Raw genomic sequence first — 24,335 nt, forward strand, 5'->3', positions numbered from 1 at the left:
CACCTACCACTACTACCAGGTAACTAGACACATCACCTACCCCCAGGTAACTAGACACATCACCTACCACCAGGTAACTAGACACATCACCTACTACCAGGTAACTAGACACATCACCTACTACCAGGTAACTAGACACATCACCTACCCCCAGGTAACTAGACACATCACCTACTACCAGGTAACTAGACACATCACCTACTACCAGGTAACTAGACACATCACCTACCCCCAGGTAACTAGACACATCACCTACTACCAGGTAACTAGACACATCACCTACTACCAGGTAACTAGACACATCACCTACTACCAGGTAACTAGACACATCACCTACCCCTACTACTAGGTAACTAGACACATCACCTACTACCAGGTAACTAGACACATCACCTACCACCAGGTAACTAGACACATCACCTACTACCAGGTAACTAGACACATCACCTACCCCTACTACTAGGTAACTAGACACATCACCTACTACCAGGTAACTAGACACATCACCTACCCCTACTACTAGGTAACTAGACACATCACCTACTACCAGGTAACTAGACACATCACCTACCCCTACTACCAGGTAACTAGACACATCACCTACCCCTACTACTAGGTAACTAGACACATCACCTACCCCCAGGTAACTAGACACATCACCTACTACCAGGTAACTAGACACATCACCTACCCCTACTACTAGGTAACTAGACACATCACCTACTACCAGGTAACTAGACACATCACTTACCACTACTACCAGGTAACTAGACACATCACCTACCACCAGGTAACTAGACGCATCACCTACTACCAGGTAACTAGACACATCACCTACCCCCAGGTAACTAGACACATCACCTACCCCCAGGTAACTAGACACATCACCTACCACTACTACCAGGTAACTAGACACATCACCTACTACCAGGTAACTAGACACATCACCTACCACTACTACCAGGTAACTAGACACATCACCTACCACCAGGTAACTAGACACATCACCTACCACCAGGTAACTAGACACATCACCTACTACCAGGTAACTAGACACATCACCTACTACCAGGTAACTAGACACATCACCTACCCCCAGGTAACTAGACACATCACCAGGTAACTAGACACATCACCTACTACCAGGTAACTAGACACATCACCTACTACCAGGTAACTAGACACATCACCTACTACCAGGTAACTAGACACATCACCTACTACCAGGTAACTAGACACATCACCTACCCCTACTACTAGGTAACTAGACACATCACCTACTACCAGGTAACTAGACACATCACCTACCCCTACTAGGTAACTAGACACATCACCTACTACCAGGTAACTAGACACATCACTTACCACTACTACCAGGTAACTAGACACATCACCTACCCCTACTACTAGGTAACTAGACACATCACCTACTACCAGGTAACTAGACACATCACCTACCACTACTACCAGGTAACTAGACACATCACCTACCCCTACTACCAGGTAACTAGACACATCACCTACTACCAGGTAACTAGACACATCACCTACCACTACTACCAGGTAACTAGACACATCACCTACCACCAGGTAACTAGACACATCACCTACCACCAGGTAACTAGACACATCACCTACCCCCAGGTAACTAGACACATCACCTACTACCAGGTAACTAGACACATCACCTACCCCCAGGTAACTAGACACATCACCTACTACCAGGTAACTAGACACATCACCTACTACCAGGTAACTAGACACATCACCTACCACCAGGTAACTAGACACATCACCTACCCCCAGGTAACTAGACACATCACCTACCCCCAGGTAACTAGACACATCACCTACCACTACTACCAGGTAACTAGACACATCACCAACCCCTACTACCAGGTAACTAGACACATCACCTACCACTACTACCAGGTAACTAGACACATCACCTACCACCAGGTAACTAGACACATCACCTACCACCAGGTAACTAGACACATCACCTACCCCCAGGTAACTAGACACATCACCTACTACCAGGTAACTAGACACATCACCTACTACCAGGTAACTAGACACATCACCTACCACCAGGTAACTAGACACATCACCTACCCCCAGGTAACTAGACACATCACCTACCCCCAGGTAACTAGACACATCACCTACCCCCAGGTAACTAGACACATCACCTACCACCAGGTAACTAGACACATCACCTACCCCCAGGTAACTAGACACATCACCTACCCCCAGGTAACTAGACACATCACCTACCACCAGGTAACTAGACACATCACCTACCCCTACTACTAGGTAACTAGACACATCACCTACCCCCAGGTAACTAGACACATCACCTACCCCTACCACCAGGTAACTAGACACATCACCTACCACCAGGTAACTAGACACATCACCTACCACCAGGTAACTAGACACATCACCTACTACCAGGTAACTAGACACATAACCTACCCTCAGGTAACATGTATCTTATACAATTTTAAAAGGTAATCTTGTTGTTAATCCCACCAAAGTGTCCAATTTCAAATAGGCTTTACAGCAAAAGCACCACAAAGGTAACTAGCCATTTTTCCAGCCAGGAGTCACAAAAAGCACAAACAGATAACAATTAATCACTAACCTTTGATGATCTTCATCATGACACTCATAGGACTTCATGTAACAGAATACATATCACATATTTATATCAAAAAATCTCCCAGGTATGTTCACTAGTTCCAAAAACACTGGTGACATCACCTACTCATTTTACAGAAATACCATTATAAAGGTAACTAGACACATCACCTACCTTATTAATGCAACCGCTGTGTAGATTTTAGAAAAACTTCACGGAAAAACAAACACCTACTATGCAATAATCTGAGTGCAGCTTACTACCAGGACAACAAAACAGCCTGGACAGAAGGTGAATTCACCAAGGTAACTGGATAAGACACATCAATGTAAATGTAACTAGACACATCACCTACTACCAGGTAACTAGACACATCACCTACCCCCAGGTAACTAGACACATCACCTACCACCAGGTAACTAGACACATCACCTACCACCAGGTAACTAGACACATCACCTACCACCAGGTAACTAGACACATCACCTACCACCAGGTAACTAGACACATCACCTACTACCAGGTAACTAGACACATCACCTACTACCAGGTAACTAGACACATCACCTACCACCAGGTAACTAGACACATCACCTACCCCTACCCCCAGGTAACTAGACACATCACCTACTACCAGGTAACTAGACACATCACCTACCCCCAGGTAACTAGACACATCACCTACCACCAGGTAACTAGACACATCACCTACCCCTACTACCAGGTAACTAGACACATCACCTACTACCAGGTAACTAGACACATCACCTACTACCAGGTAACTAGACACATCACCTACTACCAGGTAACTAGACACATCACCTACCCCCAGGTAACTAGACACATCACCTACCACCAGGTAACTAGACACATCACCTACCCCCAGGTAACTAGACACATCGCCTACCACCAGGTAACTAGACACATCACCTACCACCAGGTAACTAGACACATCACCTACCCCCAGGTAACTAGACACATCACCTACCCCTACTACCAGGTAACTAGGCACATCACCTACCACCAGGTAACTAGACACATCACCTACCACCAGGTAACTAGACACATCACCTACCACCAGGTAACTAGACACATCACCTACCACCAGGTAACTAGACACATCACCTACCCCCAGGTAACTAGACACATCACCTACCCCCAGGTAACTAGACACATCACCTACCACCAGGTAACTAGACACATCACCTACCCCTAGGTAACTAGACACATCACCAACCCCTACCACCAGGTAACTAGACACATCACCTACCCCCAGGTAATTAGACACATCACCTACCACCAGGTAACTAGACACATCACCTACCACCAGGTAACTAGACACATCACCTACCACCAGGTAACTAGACACATCACCTACCCCTACTACCAGGTAACTAGGCACATCACCTACCCCCAGGTAACTAGACACATCACCTACCCCCAGGTAACTAGGCACATCACCTACCCCCAGGTAACTAGACACATCACCTACCCCCAGGTAACTAGACACATCACCTACCCCTACTACCAGGTAACTAGGCACATCACCTACCACCAGGTAACTAGACACATCACCTACCACCAGGTAACTAGACACATCACCTACCACCAGGTAACTAGACACATCACCTACCCCCAGGTAACTAGGCACATCACCTACCCCCAGGTAACTAGACACATCACCTACCCCCAGGTAACTAGGCACATCACCTACCCCCAGGTAACTAGACACATCACCTACCCCCAGGTAACTAGGCACATCACCTACCCCCAGGTAACTAGACACATCACCTACCCCCAGGTAACTAGACACATCACCTACCCCCAGGTAACTAGACACATCACCTACCCCCAGGTAACTAGACACATCACCTACCCCCAGGTAACTAGGCACATCACCTACCCCCGGGTAACTAGGCACATCACCTACCCCCGGGTAACTAGACACATCACCTACCCCCAGGTAACTAGACGCATCACCTACCCCCAGGTAACTAGGCGCATCACCTACCACCAGGTAACTAGACATCACCTACGACCAGGTAACTAGACACATCACCTACCACCAGGTAACTAGACACATCACCTACCACCAGGTAACTAGACACATCACCTACCACCAGGTAACTAGACACATCACCTACTACCAGGTAACTAGGCACATCACCTACCCCCAGGTAACTCGACACATCACCTACCCCCAGGTAACTAGACACATCACCTACCCCCAGGTAACTAGACACATCACCTACCCCCAGGTAACTAGACACATCACCTACCACCAGGTAACTAGACACATCACCTACCCCCAGGTAACTAGACACATCACCTACCCCCAGGTAACTAGACACATCACCTACCCCCAGGTAACTAGACACATCACCTACCCCCAGGTAACTAGACACATCACCTACCCCCAGGTAACTAGACACATCACCTACCCCCAGGTAACTAGACACATCACCTACTACCAGGTAACTAGACACATCACCTACCACCAGGTAACTAGACACATCACCTACCACCAGGTAACTAGACACATCACCTACCACCAGGTAACTAGACACATCACCTACCACCAGGTAACTAGGCACATCACCTACTACCAGGTAACTAGACACATCACCTACCACCAGGTAACTAGACACATCACCTACCACCAGGTAACTAGACACATCACCTACCACCAGGTAACTAGACACATCACCTACCACCAGGTAACTAGACACATCACCTACCACCAGGTAACTAGACACATCACCTACCACCAGGTAACTAGACACATCACCTACCACCAGGTAACTAGACACATCACCTACCACCAGGTAACTAGACACATCACCTACCACCAGGTAACTAGACACATCACCTACCACCAGGTAACTAGACACATCACCTACCACCAGGTAACTAGACACATCACCTACCACCAGGTAACTAGACACATCACCTACCACCAGGTAACTAGACACATCACCTACCACCAGGTAACTAGACACATCACCTACCACCAGGTAACTAGACACATCACCTACCACCAGGTAACTAGACACATCACCTACCACCAGGTAACTAGACACATCACCTACCACCAGGTAACTAGACACATCACCTACCACCAGGTAACTAGACACATCACCTACCCCCAGGTAACTAGACACATCACCTACCCCCAGGTAACTAGACATCACCTACCCCCAGGTAACTAGACGCATCACCTACCCCCTACCCCCAGGTAACTAGACACATCACCTACTACCAGGTAACTAGACACATCACCTACCACCAGGTAACTAGACGCATCACCTACCCCCAGGTAACTAGACGCATCACCTACCCCCAGGTAACTAGACACATCACCTACCCCTACCCCCAGGTAACTAGACACATCACCTACCCCCAGGTAACTAGACACATCACCTACCACCAGGTAACTAGACACATCACCTACCACCAGGTAACTAGACACATCACCTACCACCAGGTAACTAGACACATCACCTACCACCAGGTAACTAGACACATCACCTACCACCAGGTAACTAGACACATCACCTACCACCAGGTAACTAGACACATCACCTACCACCAGGTAACTAGACACATCACCTACCACCAGGTAACTAGACACATCACCTACCACCAGGTAACTAGACACATCACCTACCACCAGGTAACTAGACACATCACCTACCACCAGGTAACTAGACACATCACCTACCACCAGGTAACTAGACACATCACCTACCACCAGGTAACTAGACACATCACCTACCACCAGGTAACTAGACACATCACCTACCACCAGGTAACTAGACACATCACCTACCACCAGGTAACTAGACACATCACCTACCACCAGGTAACTAGACACATCACCTACCACCAGGTAACTAGACACATCACCTACCACCAGGTAACTAGACGCATCACCTACCACCAGGTAACTAGACGCATCACCTACCCCCAGGTAACTAGACGCATCACCTACCCCCAGGTAACTAGACGCATCACCTACCCCTACCCCCAGGTAACTAGACACATCACCTACTACCAGGTAACTAGACACATCACCTACCACCAGGTAACTAGACGCATCACCTACCCCCAGGTAACTAGACGCATCACCTACCCCCAGGTAACTAGACACATCACCTACCCCTACCCCCAGGTAACTAGACACATCACCTACCCCCAGGTAACTAGACACATCACCTACCACCAGGTAACTAGACACATCACCTACCACCAGGTAACTAGACACATCACCTACCACCAGGTAACTAGACACATCACCTACCCCCAGGTAACTAGACACATCACCTACCCCCAGGTAACTAGACACATCACCTACCCCCAGGTAACTAGACACATCACCTACTACCAGGTAACTAGACACATCACCTACCCCCAGGTAACTAGACACATCACCTACCACCAGGTAACTAGACACATCACCTACCACCAGGTAACTAGACACATCACCTACTACCAGGTAACTAGACACATCACCTACCACTACCCCCAGGTAACTAGACACATCACCTACTACCAGGTAACTAGACACATCACCTACCACTACTACCAGGTAACTAGACACATCACCTACCCCCAGGTAACTAGACACATCACCTACCACCAGGTAACTAGACACATCACCTACCCCCAGGTAACTAGACGCATCACCTACCACCAGGTAACTAGACGCATCACCTACCACCAGGTAACTAGACACATCACCTACCACCAGGTAACTAGACACATCACCTACCACTACTACCAGGTAACTAGACACATCACCTACCACCAGGTAACTAGACACATCACCTACCCCTACTACCAGGTAACTAGACACATCACCTACCACCAGGTAACTAGACGCATCACCTACCACCAGGTAACTAGACGCATCACCTACCACCAGGTAACTAGACACATCACCTACCCCCAGGTAACTAGACACATCACCTACCCCCAGGTAACTAGACACATCACCTACCACCAGGTAACTAGACGCATCACCTACCACCAGGTAACTAGACACATCACCTACCCCCAGGTAACTAGACACATCACCTACTACCAGGTAACTAGACACATCACCTACTACCAGGTAACTAGACACATCACCTACCACCAGGTAACTAGACGCATCACCTACCACCAGGTAACTAGACACATCACCTACCCCTACTACCAGGTAACTAGACACATCACCTACTACCAGGTAACTAGACACATCACCTACCACCAGGTAACTAGACACATCACCTACCACCAGGTAACTAGACGCATCACCTACTACCAGGTAACTAGACACATCACCTACCACCAGGTAACTAGACGCATCACCTACCACCAGGTAACTAGACACATCACCTACCCCTACTACCAGGTAACTAGACACATCACCTACTACCAGGTAACTAGACACATCACCTACTACCAGGTAACTAGACACATCACCTACCACCAGGTAACTAGACACATCACCTACCACCAGGTAACTAGACACATCACCTACCACCAGGTAACTAGACGCATCACCTACTACCAGGTAACTAGACACATCACCTACCACCAGGTAACTAGACGCATCACCTACCACCAGGTAACTAGACACATCACCTACCCCTACTACCAGGTAACTAGACACATCACCTACTACCAGGTAACTAGACACATCACCTACTACCAGGTAACTAGACACATCACCTACCACCAGGTAACTAGACACATCACCTACCACCAGGTAACTAGACACATCACCTACTACCAGGTAACTAGACACATCACCTACTACCAGGTAACTAGACACATCACCTACCACCAGGTAACTAGGGTTTTGATATAACGTTGTATTCTCTCTCCGAAGTTTCTCCTTCCTCTGTTCCCAGAACTCGATCCGCCACAACCTGTCTCTGAACCGTTACTTCCTGAAGGTGGCTCGTAGCCAGGAGGAGCCTGGGAAAGGTAGTTTCTGGCGCGTGGACTCGGCCTCCGAGGGCAAGCTGGTGGAACAAGCCTTCAGGAAGAGGCGGCAGAGGGGCGTGGCCTGCTTCCGCACGCCGTTCGGACCGCTCTCGTCCAGGTACGACCCCTGAACCCTGACCTCTAGCTAATCAAGTTCGTGAAGAGCAACTGTTAGTAGAACCAGGTGGTTTATAGTGCAGGGTTGTAGTAAAAGCCTGCACACACAGTAGCTTCTCTTCAGACCCTCCTTGATGTATTGACCTGTAAACCCTCAGTTATAATCTGTCTGTTTCTGCCTCCTCTCTCTCCTCTCTGTCCTCTCTGTCCTCTCTCCTCTCTCTCTCCTTGATGTATTGACCTGTAAACCCTCAGTTATAATCTGTCTGTTTCTGCCTCCTCTCTCTCCTCTCTCTCTCCTTGATGTATTGACCTGTAAACCCTCAGTTATAATCTGTCTGTTTCTGCCTCCTCTCTGTCCTCTCTCCTCTCTCTCCTCTCTGTCCTCTCTCCTCTCTCTCTCCTTGATGTATTGACCTGTAAACCCTCAGTTATAATCTGTCTGTTTCTGCCTCCTCTCTCTCTCCTTGATGTATTGACCTGTAAACCCTCAGTTATAATCTGTCTGTTTCTGCCTCCTCTCTCTCTCCTTGATGTATTGACCTGTAAACCCTCAGTTATAATCTGTCTGTTTCTGCCTCCTCTCTGTCCTGTAAACCCTCAGTTATAATCTGTCTGTTTCTGCCTCCTCTCTGTCCTCTGTCCTCATTCTCTCCTCTCTGTCCTCTCTGTCCTCATTCTCTCTCCTCTCTCCTCTCTGTCCTCTCTCCTCTCTCTCTCCTTGATGTATTGACCTGTAAACCCTCAGTTATAATCTGTCTGTTTCTGCCTCCTCTCTGACCTGTAAACCCTCAGTTATAATCTGTCTGTTTCTGCCTCCTCTCTCTCCTCTCTGTCCTCTGTCCTCTCTGTCCTCTCTCCTCTCTCTCTCCTTGATGTATTGACCTGTAAACCCTCAGTTATAATCTGTCTGTTTCTGCCTCCTCTCTGTCCTCTCTCCTCTCTCTCTCCTTGATGTATTGACCTGTAAACCCTCAGTTATAATCTGTCTGTTTCTGCCTCCTCTCTGTCCTCTGTCCTCATTCTCTCCTCTCTCTCCTCTCTGTCCTCTCTCCTCTCTCTCTCCTTGATGTATTGACCTGTAAACCCTCAGTTATAATCTGTCTGTTTCTGCTTCTGTTTAACACTCTCTCTCCTCTCTGTCCTCTCTCCTCTCTCTCTCCTGTAAACCCTCAGTTATAATCTGTCTGTTTCTGCCTCCTCTCTGACCTGTAAACCCTCAGTTATAATCTGTCTGTTTCTGCCTCCTCTCTGTCCTCTCTCCTCTCTGTCCTCTCTCCTCTCTCTCCTCTCTGTCCTCTCTCCTCTCTCCCTCCTTGATGTATTGACCTGTAAACCCTCAGTTATAATCTGTCTGTTTCTGCCTCCTCTCTCTCCTCTCTGTCCTCTCTCCTCTCTGTCCTCTGTCCTCTCTCCTCTCTCTCTCCTTGATGTATTGACCTGTAAACCCTCAGTTATAATCTGTCTGTTTCTGCCTCCTCTCTGTCCTGTAAACCCTCAGTTATAATCTGTCTGTTTCTGCCTCCTCTCTGTCCTCTCTCCTCTCTCTCTCCTTGATGTATTGACCTGTAAACCCTCAGTTATAATCTGTCTGTTTCTGCCTCCTCTCTGTCCTCTCTGTCCTCTCTCCTCTCTCTCCTCTCTCTCCTCTCTCTCCTCTCTGTCCTCTCTGTCCTCTCTGTCCTCTCTGTCCTCTCTGTCCTCTCTGTCCTCTCTCCTCTCTCCTCTCTGTCCTCTCTGTCCTCTCTCCTCTCTCCTCTCTGTCCTCTCTGTCCTCTCTGTCCTCTCTCCTCTCTCTCTCCTTGATGTATTGACCTGTAAACCCTCAGTTATAATCTGTCTGTTTCTGCTTCTGTTTAACACTCTCTCTCCTCTCTGTCCTCTCTCCTCTCTCTCTCCTTGATGTATTGACCTGTAAACCCTCAGTTATAATCTGTCTGTTTCTGCCTCCTCTCTCTCCTCTCTCCTCTCTCCTCTCTGTCCTCTCTCCTCTCTCTCTCCTTGATGTATTGACCTGTAAACCCTCAGTTATAATCTGTCTGTTTCTGCCTCCTCTCTCTCTCCTTGATGTATTGACCTGTAAACCCTCAGTTATAATCTGTCTGTTTCTGCCTCCTCTCTGTCCTCTGTCCTCATTCTCTCCTCTCTCTCCTCTCTGTCCTCTCTGTCCTCATTCTCTCTCACCTCTCTCTCCTCTCTGTCCTCATTCTCTCCTCTCTCTCCTCTCTGTCCTCTCTGTCCTCATTCTCTCTCACCTCTCTGTCCTCTCTCCTCTCTCTCTCTGTCCTCTCTGTCCTCTGTCAGTTCAACAGTTATAATCTGTCTTTCTGTTTTACTCTGTCCTCTCTCCTCTCTCCTCTGTCCTCTCTGTCCTCTCTCCTCTCTGTCAGTTCAACAGTTATAATCTGTCTTTCTGTTTTACTCTGTCCTCTCTCCTCTCTGTCCTCTCTGTCAGTTCAACAGTTATAATCTGTCTTTCTGTTTTACTCTGTCCTCTCTCCTCTCTGTCCTCTCTGTCAGTTCAACAGTTATAATCTGTCTTTCTGTTTTACTCTGTCCTCTCTCCTCTCTGTCCTCTCTGTCAGTTCAACAGTTATAATCTGTCTTTCTGTTTAACTCTGTCCTCTCTCTGCTTCTGCTCTCGTTTGATTGGATAGAACAAAGTAAGTCTCTCAGTAAGGTGTGTGTCTGAAACAATCCTGGAGTGTGTGTTCGCTCTCACCTTATGAAAAGTCCCATTCTCAGTCTGAGAGGGGGGCGGGCGGGCGGGCGTGTTTCGCTGGAGGGGCGGTGTGTTTGCAGTGTGTTAATTCCCTAACCATTCCCCCTCTCTAGGAGTGCCCCAGCGTCCCCCACCCACCAGGGTCTCCTCTCCCCTCCCTCCAGTGGTCTTCAGACCCCAGAGTGTCTCTCTAGAGAGGGATCTCCGCTGTCTCACCACCACGACCTCGCTCACAAACTGGCCTCCGTACCAGAGTACAGATATACACAGAGCGCCCCAGGTAGGGACACATCTACACCACAACCTGTCCTCCTCACTAGATACAGAGCTACCCAGGTAGGGACACATCTACACCACAACCTGTCCTCCTCACTAGATACAGAGCTCCCCAGGTAGGGACACATCTACACCACAACCTGTCCTCCTCACTAGATACAGAGCTCCCCAGGTAGGGACACATCTACACCACAACCTGTCCTCCTCACTAGATACAGAGCTCCCCAGGTAGGGACACATCTACACCACAACCTGTCCTCCTCACTAGATACAGAGCTCCCCAGGTAGGGACACATCTACACCACAACCTGTCCTCCTCACTAGATACAGAGCTCCCCAGGTAGGGACATATCTACACCACAACCTGTCCTCCTCACTAGATACAGAGCTCCCCAGGTAGGGACACATCTACACCACAACCTGTCCTCCTCACTAGATACAGAGCTCCCCAGGTAGGGACACATCTACACCACAACCTGTCCTCCTCACTAGATACAGAGCTCCCCAGGTAGGGACACATCTACACCACAACCTGTCCTCCTCACTAGACACAGAGCTCCCCAAGTAGGGACACATCTACACCACAACCTGTCCTCCTCACTAGATACAGAGCTCCCCAGGTAGGGACACATCTACACCACAACCTGTCCTCCTCACTAGATACAGAGCTCCCCAGGTAGGGACACATCTACACCACAACCTGTCCTCACTAGATACAGAGCTCCCCAGGTAGGGACACATCTACACCACAACCTGTCCTCCTCACTAGATACAGAGCTCCTCAGGTAGGGACACATCTACACCACAACCTGTCCTCCTCACTAGATACAGAGCTCCCCAGGTAGGGACACATCTACACCACAACCTGTCCTCCTCACTAGATACAGAGCTCCCCAGGTAGGGACACATCTACACCACAACCTGTCCTCCTCACTAGATACAGAGCTCCCCAGGTAGGGACACATCTACACCACAACCTGTCCTCCTCACTAGATACAGAGCTCCCCAGGTAGGGACACATCTACACCACAACCTGTCCTCCTCACTAGATACAGAGCTCCCCATGTAGGGACACATCTACACCACAACCTGTCCTCCTCACTAGATACAGAGCTCCCCAGGTAGGGACACATCTACACCACAACCTGTCCTCCTCACTAGATACAGAGCTCCCCAGGTAGGGACACATCTACACCACAACCTGTCCTCCTCACTAGATACAGAGCTCCCCAGGTAGGGACACATCTACAGATGCTCAGACAACTAAAGCCAGTGTTTGTGTCCGTCCCCCGCCCCCCCCAGGTTCTCCAGTACATGGCCAGCCTGTGATCATGGCCGCCCCGCCCCACCCCCTGCCCTCGGGGATGGGTAAACCCCTAGCCTTGTTCTCGGGCCCCGGAGTCGCTGGGGGACAGACCCTCCACATGCTGCAGAGCCCCCCCAACACCCTCACCATGCTCCGTCTGGTCACCACGGCTACGGCCTCCCACCCCCCAAACGGGTACATCCTCACCCCCGGCGGGGGGCAGAGTCGTGGTAATACCGGCGCTGGCCAGCAGGGAGCAGAGGGCACCGGCGAGCAGAGAGGTACGGCTAGATTGTTACCCCAATCCCAAATGAACCCTCCGAGACAATCTGAGAGGATTCGACCAGTGATAGTAATATGGCAATAGTTCTACCTCGCCCTCTGATAGGCCAAGTAGAAATGGAACCATATTGCTTACACCAATCAAATCCTTTGAAATCTCCACGAGTTTGTGCTGAAGGTTTTAGGGCTCCTTATGGATCTGATCTTTATGCTGTGTATAAACGGTGCCTAGTTTGTGCTGAAGGTTTTAGGGTGCCTAGTTTGTGCTGAAGGTTTTAGGGTGCCTAGTTTGTGCTGAAGGTTTTAGGGTGCCTAGTTTGTGCTGAAGGTTTTAGGGTGCCTAGTTTGTGCTGAAGGTTTTAGGGTGCCTAGTTTGTGCTGAAGGTTTTAGGGTGCCTAGTTTGTGCTGAAGGTTTTAGGGTGCCTAGTTTGTGCTGAAGGTTTTAGGGTGCCTAGTTTGTGCTGAAGGTTTTAGGGTGCCTAGTTTGTGCTGAAGGTTTTAGGGTGCCTAGTTTGTGCTGAAGGTTTTAGGGTGCCTAGTTTGTGCTGAAGGTTTTAGGGTGCCTAGTTTGTGCTGAAGGTTTTAGGGTGCCTAGTTTGTGCTGAAGGTTTTAGGGTGCCTAGTTTGTGCTGAAGGTTTTAGGGTTCCTTATGGATCTGATGCATGCTGTGTATAAACAGTGCCTAGTTTGTGCTGAAGGTTTTAGGGTGCCTAGTTTGTGCTGAAGGTTTTAGGGTGCCTAGTTTGTGCTGAAGGTTTTAGGGTTCCTTATGGATCTGATGCTGTGTATAAACGGTGCCTAGTTTGTGCTGAAGGTTTTAGGGTTCCTTATGGATCTGATGCTGTGTATAAACGCTGCCTAGTTTGTGCTGAAGGTTTTAGGGTTCCTTATGGATCTGATGCTGTGTATAAACGGTGCCTAGTTTGTGCTGAAGGTTTTAGGGTTCCTTATGGATCTGATGCTGTGTATAAACGGTGCCTAGTTTGTGCTGAAGGTTTTAGGGTTCCTTATGGATCTGATGCTGTGTATAAACGCTGCCTAGTTTGTGCTGAAGGTTTTAGGGTTCCTTATGGATCTGATGCTGTGTATAAACAGTGCCTAGTTTGTGCTGAAGGTTTTAGGGTTCCTTATGGATCTGATCTTTATGCTGTGTATAAACGGTGCCTAGTTTGTGCTGAAGGTTTTAGGGTTCCTTATGGATCTGATCTTTATGCTGTGTATAAACGGTGCCTAGTTTGTGCTGAAGGTTTTAGGGTTCCTTATGGATCTGATGCTGTGTATAAACGGTGCCTAGTTTGTGCTGAAGGTTTTAGGGTTCCTTATGGATCTGATGCTGTGTATAAACGGTGCCTAGTTTGTGCTGAAGGTTTTAGGGTTCCTTATGGATCTGATGCTGTGTATAAACGCTGCCTAGTTTGTGCTGAAGGTTTTAGGGTTCCTTATGGATCTGATGCTGTGTATAAACGGTGCCTAGTTTGTGCTGAAGGTTTTAGGGTGCCTAGTTTGTGCTGAAGGTTTTAGGGTGCCTAGTTTGTGCTGAAGGTTTTAGGGTTCCTTATGGATCTGATGCTGTGTATAAACGCTGCCTTCTGGGAAAGTATTCAGGCCCCCTGGACTTTTTCAACATGTTATGTTCCAGCCTTTATTCTTTAAAAATATATATATTACAAGAATACTAAATCTACACACAATAATGAGAAAGCAAAAAAAAAAAAAATGTTTTTTAGCATTTGTGCAGAATGTGAGTGAATATATATATATATATATATATCTGAATACTGTTCTACATATTTTTATGATTATTATTATTTATTATGTTCATATTTCTCACCCAGACATCAAATTGTATTTGTCAAACACAACAGGTGTAGTAGACCTAATGTTTTTTTTTAGTTTGTTTTTAATCTGGCCTTTTTTTCTTCTTTTTTTTTTTAAATATTTTTTCCCCAAAATAAAAGTGGACATAAAATATATATAAAAAATAAATAAATAAACAGGGAAAAGGAGGTACTGGATTATTTTATACACCTATTTATGTCAACTTTTATTTTGGTGGCAAGGAAAATGTATAACATTTAATTAATAAATATTTATATATGCAATCTATTTCAAAGATTATACTCAGTTACAGTTCATATAAGGAAATTAGTCTATTTGAAATAAATTAATCTAATCTATGGATTTCACATGACTGGGAACAAAGACACGTGTTGGTCACAGATAAGAAATAAGATGTCACTTTAAAATGAAGCCAGTGGCCATTTTGTCTTCATCACGTTGGAGGTGGCTCATGGTAGAGAAATGAACATTCAATTCTCTGGCGGACATTCCCTGCAGTCAGCTCCCTCACTTTAAAATGAAGGTGAGTCTGCAGCTGTGGACGAACTGGGACCTCTTCATCTTCCAGGAACGGTGTACAGATCCACAACATGGGGATTGTTGGAGGTGGCTCATGGTAGAGAAATGAACATTCAATTCTCTGGCGGACATTCCCTGCAGTCAGCTCCCTCACTTTAAAATGAAGGTGAGTCTGCAGCTGTGGACGAACTGGGACCTCTTCATCTTCCAGGAACGGTGTACAGATCCACAACATGGGGATTGTTGGAGGTGGCTCATGGTAGAGAAATTAACATTCAATTCTCTGGCGGACACATGCCGGCTTCTCCAGCGAGGCCAGTGGCCATTTTGACCCCGTCAAGAAGTTCAGACATCTTGGTGTAACAGTTATAAGGCGTTGGCTTGACAGTCGCTGAACCCAGGTTTGAGTTCAGCTCAGGGCCTCCCCCTGAATTCACTACACTATGAATACAAGGACTGGCCGTCCATAAGGTCAAAATGATAGTTTTAACCAGATTGAGGCTATACAGTGTTAATTTACCAACAGTGGTGTTATACGAGCTTATGTTTTGGTTTCTGATGGGAGAAATACAGTTGAAACATTTGAGGCATTTATAAGTTCTATTCTTCAGGAGTCAATGGCTATTATGATGTCATAATGATATGATTTGAAGTCGGTTACGACGCCTAACTGCACTCAGGTCAAGACCCTGAGGACGACGACACCGATGAGCTTCCCTGGGACCGTTTCTGACAGTTTGGTCGTGCAAACGTACAGTTTCATCACCTGTCCGAGTGGCTGGTGTCAGACGATCCCGCGGGTGACGAGGTCCTGGGCTGCCATGGTTACACGTGGCCTGTGAGGCCGGCTTCCTCACGTTGGAGGTGGCTCATGGTAGAGAAATGTACATTCAATTACTCTGGCGGACATTCCCTGCAGTCAGCATGCCGATTCCACGCTCCCTCAACTTGAGACTCCTGTTGCATTGCGTTGTGATGATGTGTGGCAAAACTCCACATTTTAGAGTGGCCTTTTATTGTCCCCCAACACAAGGTGCACCTGTGTAATGATCATGCCGTTTAATCGGCAATCTTCATATACCACACCTGTCAGGTGGATGGATTATCTTGACAAAGGAGAAATACTCACTAACAGGTGATGGAAACAAATTAGTGCACAACATTTTGAGAGAATTAAGATGTTTGTGCATTTGGATCGTTTCTGTTCATGAAACATGGGACCAACACGTTACATGTTGCATTTATATTTTTGTTCAGTGTACACAGCTAGGTAATGAACATACCTGGCTATATTATTGATACTAGCTATACACTATTTATATTCATACCTGGCTATATTAGTGATAATAGCTATACACTATTTATATTCATACCTGGCTATATTAGTGATACTAGCTATACACTATTTATATTCATACCTGGCTATATTACTAGCTATACACTATTTATATTCATACCTGGCTATATTAGTGATACTAGATATACACTATTTATATTCATACCTGGCTATATTATTGATACTAGCTATACACTATTTATATTCATACCTGGCTATATTAGTGATACTAGCTATACACTATTTATATTCATACCTGGCTATATTACTAGCTATACACTATTTATATTCATACCTGGCTATATTATTGATACTAGATATACACTATTTATATTCATACCTGGCTATATTACTAGATATACACTATTTATATTCATACCTGGCTATATTAGTGATACTAGATATACACTATTTATATTCATACCTGGCTATATTATTGATACTAGATATACACTATTTATATTCATACCTGGCTATATTATTGATACTAGCTATACACTATTTATATTCATACCTGGCTATATTACTAGATATACACTATTTATATTCATACCTGGCTATATTATTGATACTAGATATACACTATTTATATTCATACCTGGCTATATTACTAGATATACACTATTTATATTCCTACCTGGCTATATTATTGATACTAGCTATACACTATTTATATTCATACCTGGCTATATTATTGATACTAGATATACACTATTTATATTCATACCTGGCTATATTACTAGATATACACTATTTATATTCATACCTGGCTATATTATTGATACTAGATATACACTATTTATATTCATACCTGGCTATATTACTAGATATACACTATTTATATTCATACCTGGCTATATTATTGATACTAGCTATACACTATTTATATTCATACCTGGCTATATTACTAGATATACACTATTTATATTCATACCTGGCTATATTATTGATACTAGATATACACTATTTATATTCATACCTGGCTATATTACTAGATATACACTATTTATATTCATACCTGGCTATATTATTGATACTAGCTATACACTATTTATATTCATACCTGGCTATATTACTAGATATACACTATTTATATTCATACCTGGCTATATTATTGATACTAGCTATACACTATTTATATTCATACCTGGCTATATTACTAGATATACACTATTTATATTCATACCTGGCTATATTATTGATACTAGATATACACTATTTATATTCATACCTGGCTATATTAGTGATACTAGATATACACTATTTATATTCATACCTGGCTATATTAGTGATACTAGATATACACTATTTATATTCATACCTGGCTATATTATTGATACTAGCTATACACTATTTATATTCATACCTGGCTATATTATTGATACTAGATATACACTATTTATATTCATACCTGGCTATATTAGTGATACTAGATATACACTATTTATATTCATACCTGGCTATATTAGTGATACTAGCTATACACTATTTATATTCATACCTGGCTATATTAGTGATACTAGATATACACTATTTATATTCATACCTGGCTATATTAGTGATACTAGCTATACGCTATTTATATTCATACCTGGCTATATTACTAGATATACACTATTTATATTCATACCTGGCTATATTAGTGATACTAGCTATACACTATTTATATTCATACCTGGCTATATTATTGATACTAGATATACACTATTTATATTCATACCTGGCTATATTATTGATACTAGATATACACTATTTATATTCATACCTGGCTATATTACTAGATATACACTATTTATATTCATACCTGGCTATATTACTAGATATACACTATTTATATTCATACCTGGCTATATTAGTGATACTAGATATGCACTATTTATATTCATACCTGGCTATATTAGTGATACTAGCTATACACTATTTATATTCATACCTGGCTATATTATTGATACTAGATATACACTATTTATATTCATACCTGGCTATATTATTGATACTAGATATACACTATTTATATTCATACCTGGCTATATTAGTGATACTAGATATACACTATTTATATTCATACCTGGCTATATTACTAGATATACACTATTTATATTCATACCTGGCTATATTAGTGATACTAGATATACACTATTTATATTCATACCTGGCTATATTACTAGATATACACTATTTATATTCATACCTGGCTATATTATTGATACTAGATATACACTATTTATATTCATACCTGGCTATATTACTAGATATACACTATTTATATTCATACCTGGCTATATTATTGATACTAGCTATACACTATTTATATTCATACCTGGCTATATTACTAGATATACACTATTTATATTCATACCTGGCTATATTACTAGCTATACACTATTTATATTCATACCTGGCTATATTAGTGATACTAGATATACACTATTTATATTCATACCTGGCTATATTATTGATACTAGATATACACTATCTATATTCATACCTGGCTATATTATTGATACTGGATATACACTATTTATATTCATACCTGGCTATATTAGTGATACTAGATATACACTATTTATATTCATACCTGGCTATATTATTGATACTAGATATACACTATTTATATTCATACCTGGCTATATTAGTGATACTAGATATACACTATTTATATTCATACCTGGCTATATTATTGATACTAGCTATACACTATTTATAATCATACCTGGCTATATTACTAGATATACACTATTTATATTCATACCTGGCTATATTACTAGATATACACTATTTATATTCATACCTGGCTATATTAGTGATACTAGCTATACACTATTTATATTCATACCTGGCTATATTACTAGATATACACTATTTATATTCATACCTGGCTATATTAGTGATACTAGCTATACACTATTTATATTCATACCTGGCTATATTACTAGATATACACTATTTATATTCATACCTGGCTATATTACTAGATATACACTATTTATATTCATACCTGGCTTTATTAGTGATACTAGATATACACTATTTATATTCATACCTGGCTATATTACTAGATATACACTATTTATATTCATACCTGGCTATATTAGTGATACTAGATATACACTATTTATATTCATACCTGGCTATATTAGTGATACTAGATATACACTATTTATATTCATACCTGGCTATATTACTAGATATACACTATTTATATTCATACCTGGCTATATTAGTGATGCTAGCTATACACTATTTATATTCATACCTGGCTATATTAGTGATACTAGATATACACTATTTATATTCATACCTGGCTATATTATTGATACTAGATATACACTATTTATATTCATACCTGGCTATATTAGTGATACTAGCTATACACTATTTATATTCATACCTGGCTATATTACTAGCTATACACTATTTATATTCATACCTGGCTATATTATTGATACTAGATATACACTAGTTATATTCATACCTGGCTATATTATTGATACTAGATATACACTATTTATATTCATACCTGGCTATATTAGTGATACTAGATATACACTATTTATATTCATACCTGGCTATATTACTAGATATACACTATTTATATTCATACCTGGCTATATTATTGATACTAGATATACACTAGTTATATTCATACCTGGCTATATTATTGATACTAGATATACACTATTTATATTCATACCTGGCTATATTAGTGATACTAGATATACACTATTTATATTCATACCTGGCTATATTACTAGATATACACTATTTATATTCATACCTGGCTATATTACTAGATATACACTATTTATATTCATACCTGGCTATATTAGTGATACTAGATATACACTATTTATATTCATACCTGGCTATATTAGTGATACTAGATATACACTATTTATATTCATACCTGGCTATATTATTGATACTAGATATACACTATTTATATTCATACCTGGCTATATTACTAGATATACACTATTTATATTCATACCTGGCTATATTATTGATACTAGCTATACACTATATTCATACCTGGCTATATTAGTGATACTAGATATACACTATTTATAATCATACCTGGCTATATTATTGATACTAGATATACACTATTTATATTCATACCTGGCTATATTAGTGATACTAGATATACACTATTTATATTCATACCTGGCTATATTACTAGATATACACTATTTATATTCATACCTGGCTATATTAGTGATACTAGATATACACTATTTATATTCATACCTGGCTATATTACTAGATATACACTATTTATATTCATACCTGGCTATATTAGTGATACTAGATATACACTATTTATATTCATACCTGGCTATATTACTAGATATACACTATTTATATTCATACCTGGCTATATTAGTGATACTAGATATACACTATTTATATTCATACCTGGCTATATTACTAGATATACACTATTTATATTCATACCTGGCTATATTATTGATACTAGATATACACTATTTATATTCATACCTGGCTATATTATTGATACTAGATATACACTATTTATATTCATACCTGGCTATATTAGTGATACTAGATATACACTATTTATATTCATACCTGGCTATATTAGTGATACTAGCTATACACTATTTATATTCATACCTGGCTATATTACTAGATATACACTATTTATATTCATACCTGGCTATATTACTAGATATACACTATTTATATTCATACCTGGCTATATTACTAGATATACACTATTTATATTCATACCTGGCTATATTATTGATACTAGATATACACTATTTATATTCATACCTGGCTATATTATTGATACTAGATATACACTATTTATATTCATACCTGGCTATATTAGTGATACTAGCTATACACTATTTATATTCATACCTGGCTATATTACTAGATATACACTATTTATATTCATACCTGGCTATATTACTAGATATACACTATTTATATTCATACCTGGCTATATTACTAGATATACACTATTTATATTCATACCTGGCTATATTATTGATACTAGATATACACTATTTATATTCATACCTGGCTATATTAGTGATACTAGATATACACTATTTATATTCATACCTGGCTATATTAGTGATACTAGATATACACTATTTATATTCATACCTGGCTATATTACTAGATATACACTATTTATATTCATACCTGGCTATATTAGTGATACTAGCTATACACTATTTATATTCATACCTGGCTATATTAGTGATACTAGCTATACACTATTTATATTCATACCTGGCTATATTAGTGATACTAGATATACACTATTTATATTCATACCTGGCTATATTACTAGATATACACTAGTTATATTCATACCTGGCTATATTATTGATACTAGATATACACTATTTATATTCATACCTGGCTATATTAGTGATACTAGATATACACTATTTATATTCATACCTGGCTATATTACTAGATATACACTATTTATATTCATACCTGGCTATATTAGTGATACTAGATATACACTATTTATATTCATACCTGGCTATATTAGTGATACTAGATATACACTATTTATATTCATACCTGGCTATATTAGTGATACTAGATATACACTATTTATATTCATACCTGGCTTTATTAGTGATACTAGATATACACTATTTATATTCATACCTGGCTATATTAGTGATACTAGATATACACTATTTATATTCATACCTGGCTATATTACTAGATATACACTATTTATATTCATACCTGGCTATATTAGTGATACTAGATATACACTATTTATATTCATACCTGGCTATATTACTAGATATACACTATTTATATTCATACCTGGCTATATTACTAGATATACACTATTTATATTCATACCTGGCTATATTATTGATACTAGATATACACTATTTATATTCATACCTGGCTATATTAGTGATACTAGATATACACTATTTATATTCATACCTGGCTATATTAGTGATACTAGATATACACTATTTATATTCATACCTGGCTATATTAGTGATACTAGATATACACTATTTATATTCATACCTGGCTATATTACTAGATATACACTATTTATATTCATACCTGGCTATATTATTGATACTAGATATACACTATTTATATTCATACCTGGCTATATTAGTGATACTAGCTATACACTATTTATATTCATACCTGGCTATATTAGTGATACTAGCTATACACTATTTATATTCATACCTGGCTATATTACTAGATATACACTAGTTATATTCATACCTGGCTATATTATTGATACTAGATATACACTATTTATATTCATACCTGGCTATATTAGTGATACTAGATATACACTATTTATATTCATACCTGGCTATATTACTAGATATACACTATTTATATTCATACCTGGCTATATTAGTGATACTAGATATACACTATTTATATTCATACCTGGCTATATTATTGATACTAGATATACACTATTTATATTCATACCTGGCTATATTAGTGATACTAGATATACACTATTTATATTCATACCTGGCTATATTAGTGATACTAGATATACACTATTTATATTCATACCTGGCTATATTAGTGATACTAGATATACACTATTTATATTCATACCTGGCTATATTACTAGATATACACTATTTATATTCATACCTGGCTATATTAGTGATACTAGATATACACTATTTATATTCATACCTGGCTATATTATTGATACTAGATATACACTATTTATATTCATACCTGGCTATATTATTGATACTAGATATACACTATCTATATTCATACCTGGCTATATTACTAGATATACACTATTTATATTCATACCTGGCTATATTATTGATACTAGATATACACTATAATACTAGAATGTTATAGAAATTAGCATTTTTGTACGTATGGAACATTTCTGGGATCTTTTTTATTTCTTCTACTTCATGTAACAAAACACTTTCCATGTTGTTTTATATCGGTGTTACATGCATTATTATTATATATATTCAGTATATTAATACATTAATGAGTCTATACTCCCCCAGACTCCCAGCAGCAGAACAGGGAGCGAGTGATCCAGTCGCTGGAGGGAGCTCAGCAGGGGGGTCAGGGGTCAGAGGGGCGTGGCCTATCTCTGGGGCTGCACCAACTTCCCGTCCGCCCTGTCACTCAGAACGGCAAACACACCGCCGTCGCCACGGCTACCGGCGTCGCCAACGCTTACGGTACAGCAACTGGTGTTTTTTTTTTGGTTTGTTGACATGGTTGGTATGTTAATTTCATTTGATGCATAGTGAGTTATGTCTCATTATGGTGTTGTA

At 41.4% G+C, this 24,335-nt stretch overlaps 1 protein-coding gene across 1 annotated transcript in view; it reads left to right on the plus strand.

Moving 5' to 3' along the window:
* The window catches only part of LOC135535123 (forkhead box protein K1-like), a 69,306-nt gene that overhangs the window by 33,497 nt on the left and 11,474 nt on the right, over positions 1–24,335 (plus strand). The window contains exons 5-8 of the mRNA XM_064961845.1: positions 8,542–8,735; positions 11,570–11,736; positions 13,035–13,319; positions 24,060–24,239. Of these exons, the coding sequence (XP_064817917.1) occupies positions 8,542–8,735; positions 11,570–11,736; positions 13,035–13,319; positions 24,060–24,239 (826 nt within the window). The remainder of the gene's footprint in view (positions 1–8,541; positions 8,736–11,569; positions 11,737–13,034; positions 13,320–24,059; positions 24,240–24,335) is intronic.

The sequence above is a fragment of the Oncorhynchus masou genome, unplaced genomic scaffold (genome assembly GCF_036934945.1).
Source record: "Oncorhynchus masou masou isolate Uvic2021 unplaced genomic scaffold, UVic_Omas_1.1 unplaced_scaffold_446, whole genome shotgun sequence".
NCBI classification, from domain to species: domain Eukaryota; kingdom Metazoa; phylum Chordata; class Actinopteri; order Salmoniformes; family Salmonidae; genus Oncorhynchus; species Oncorhynchus masou.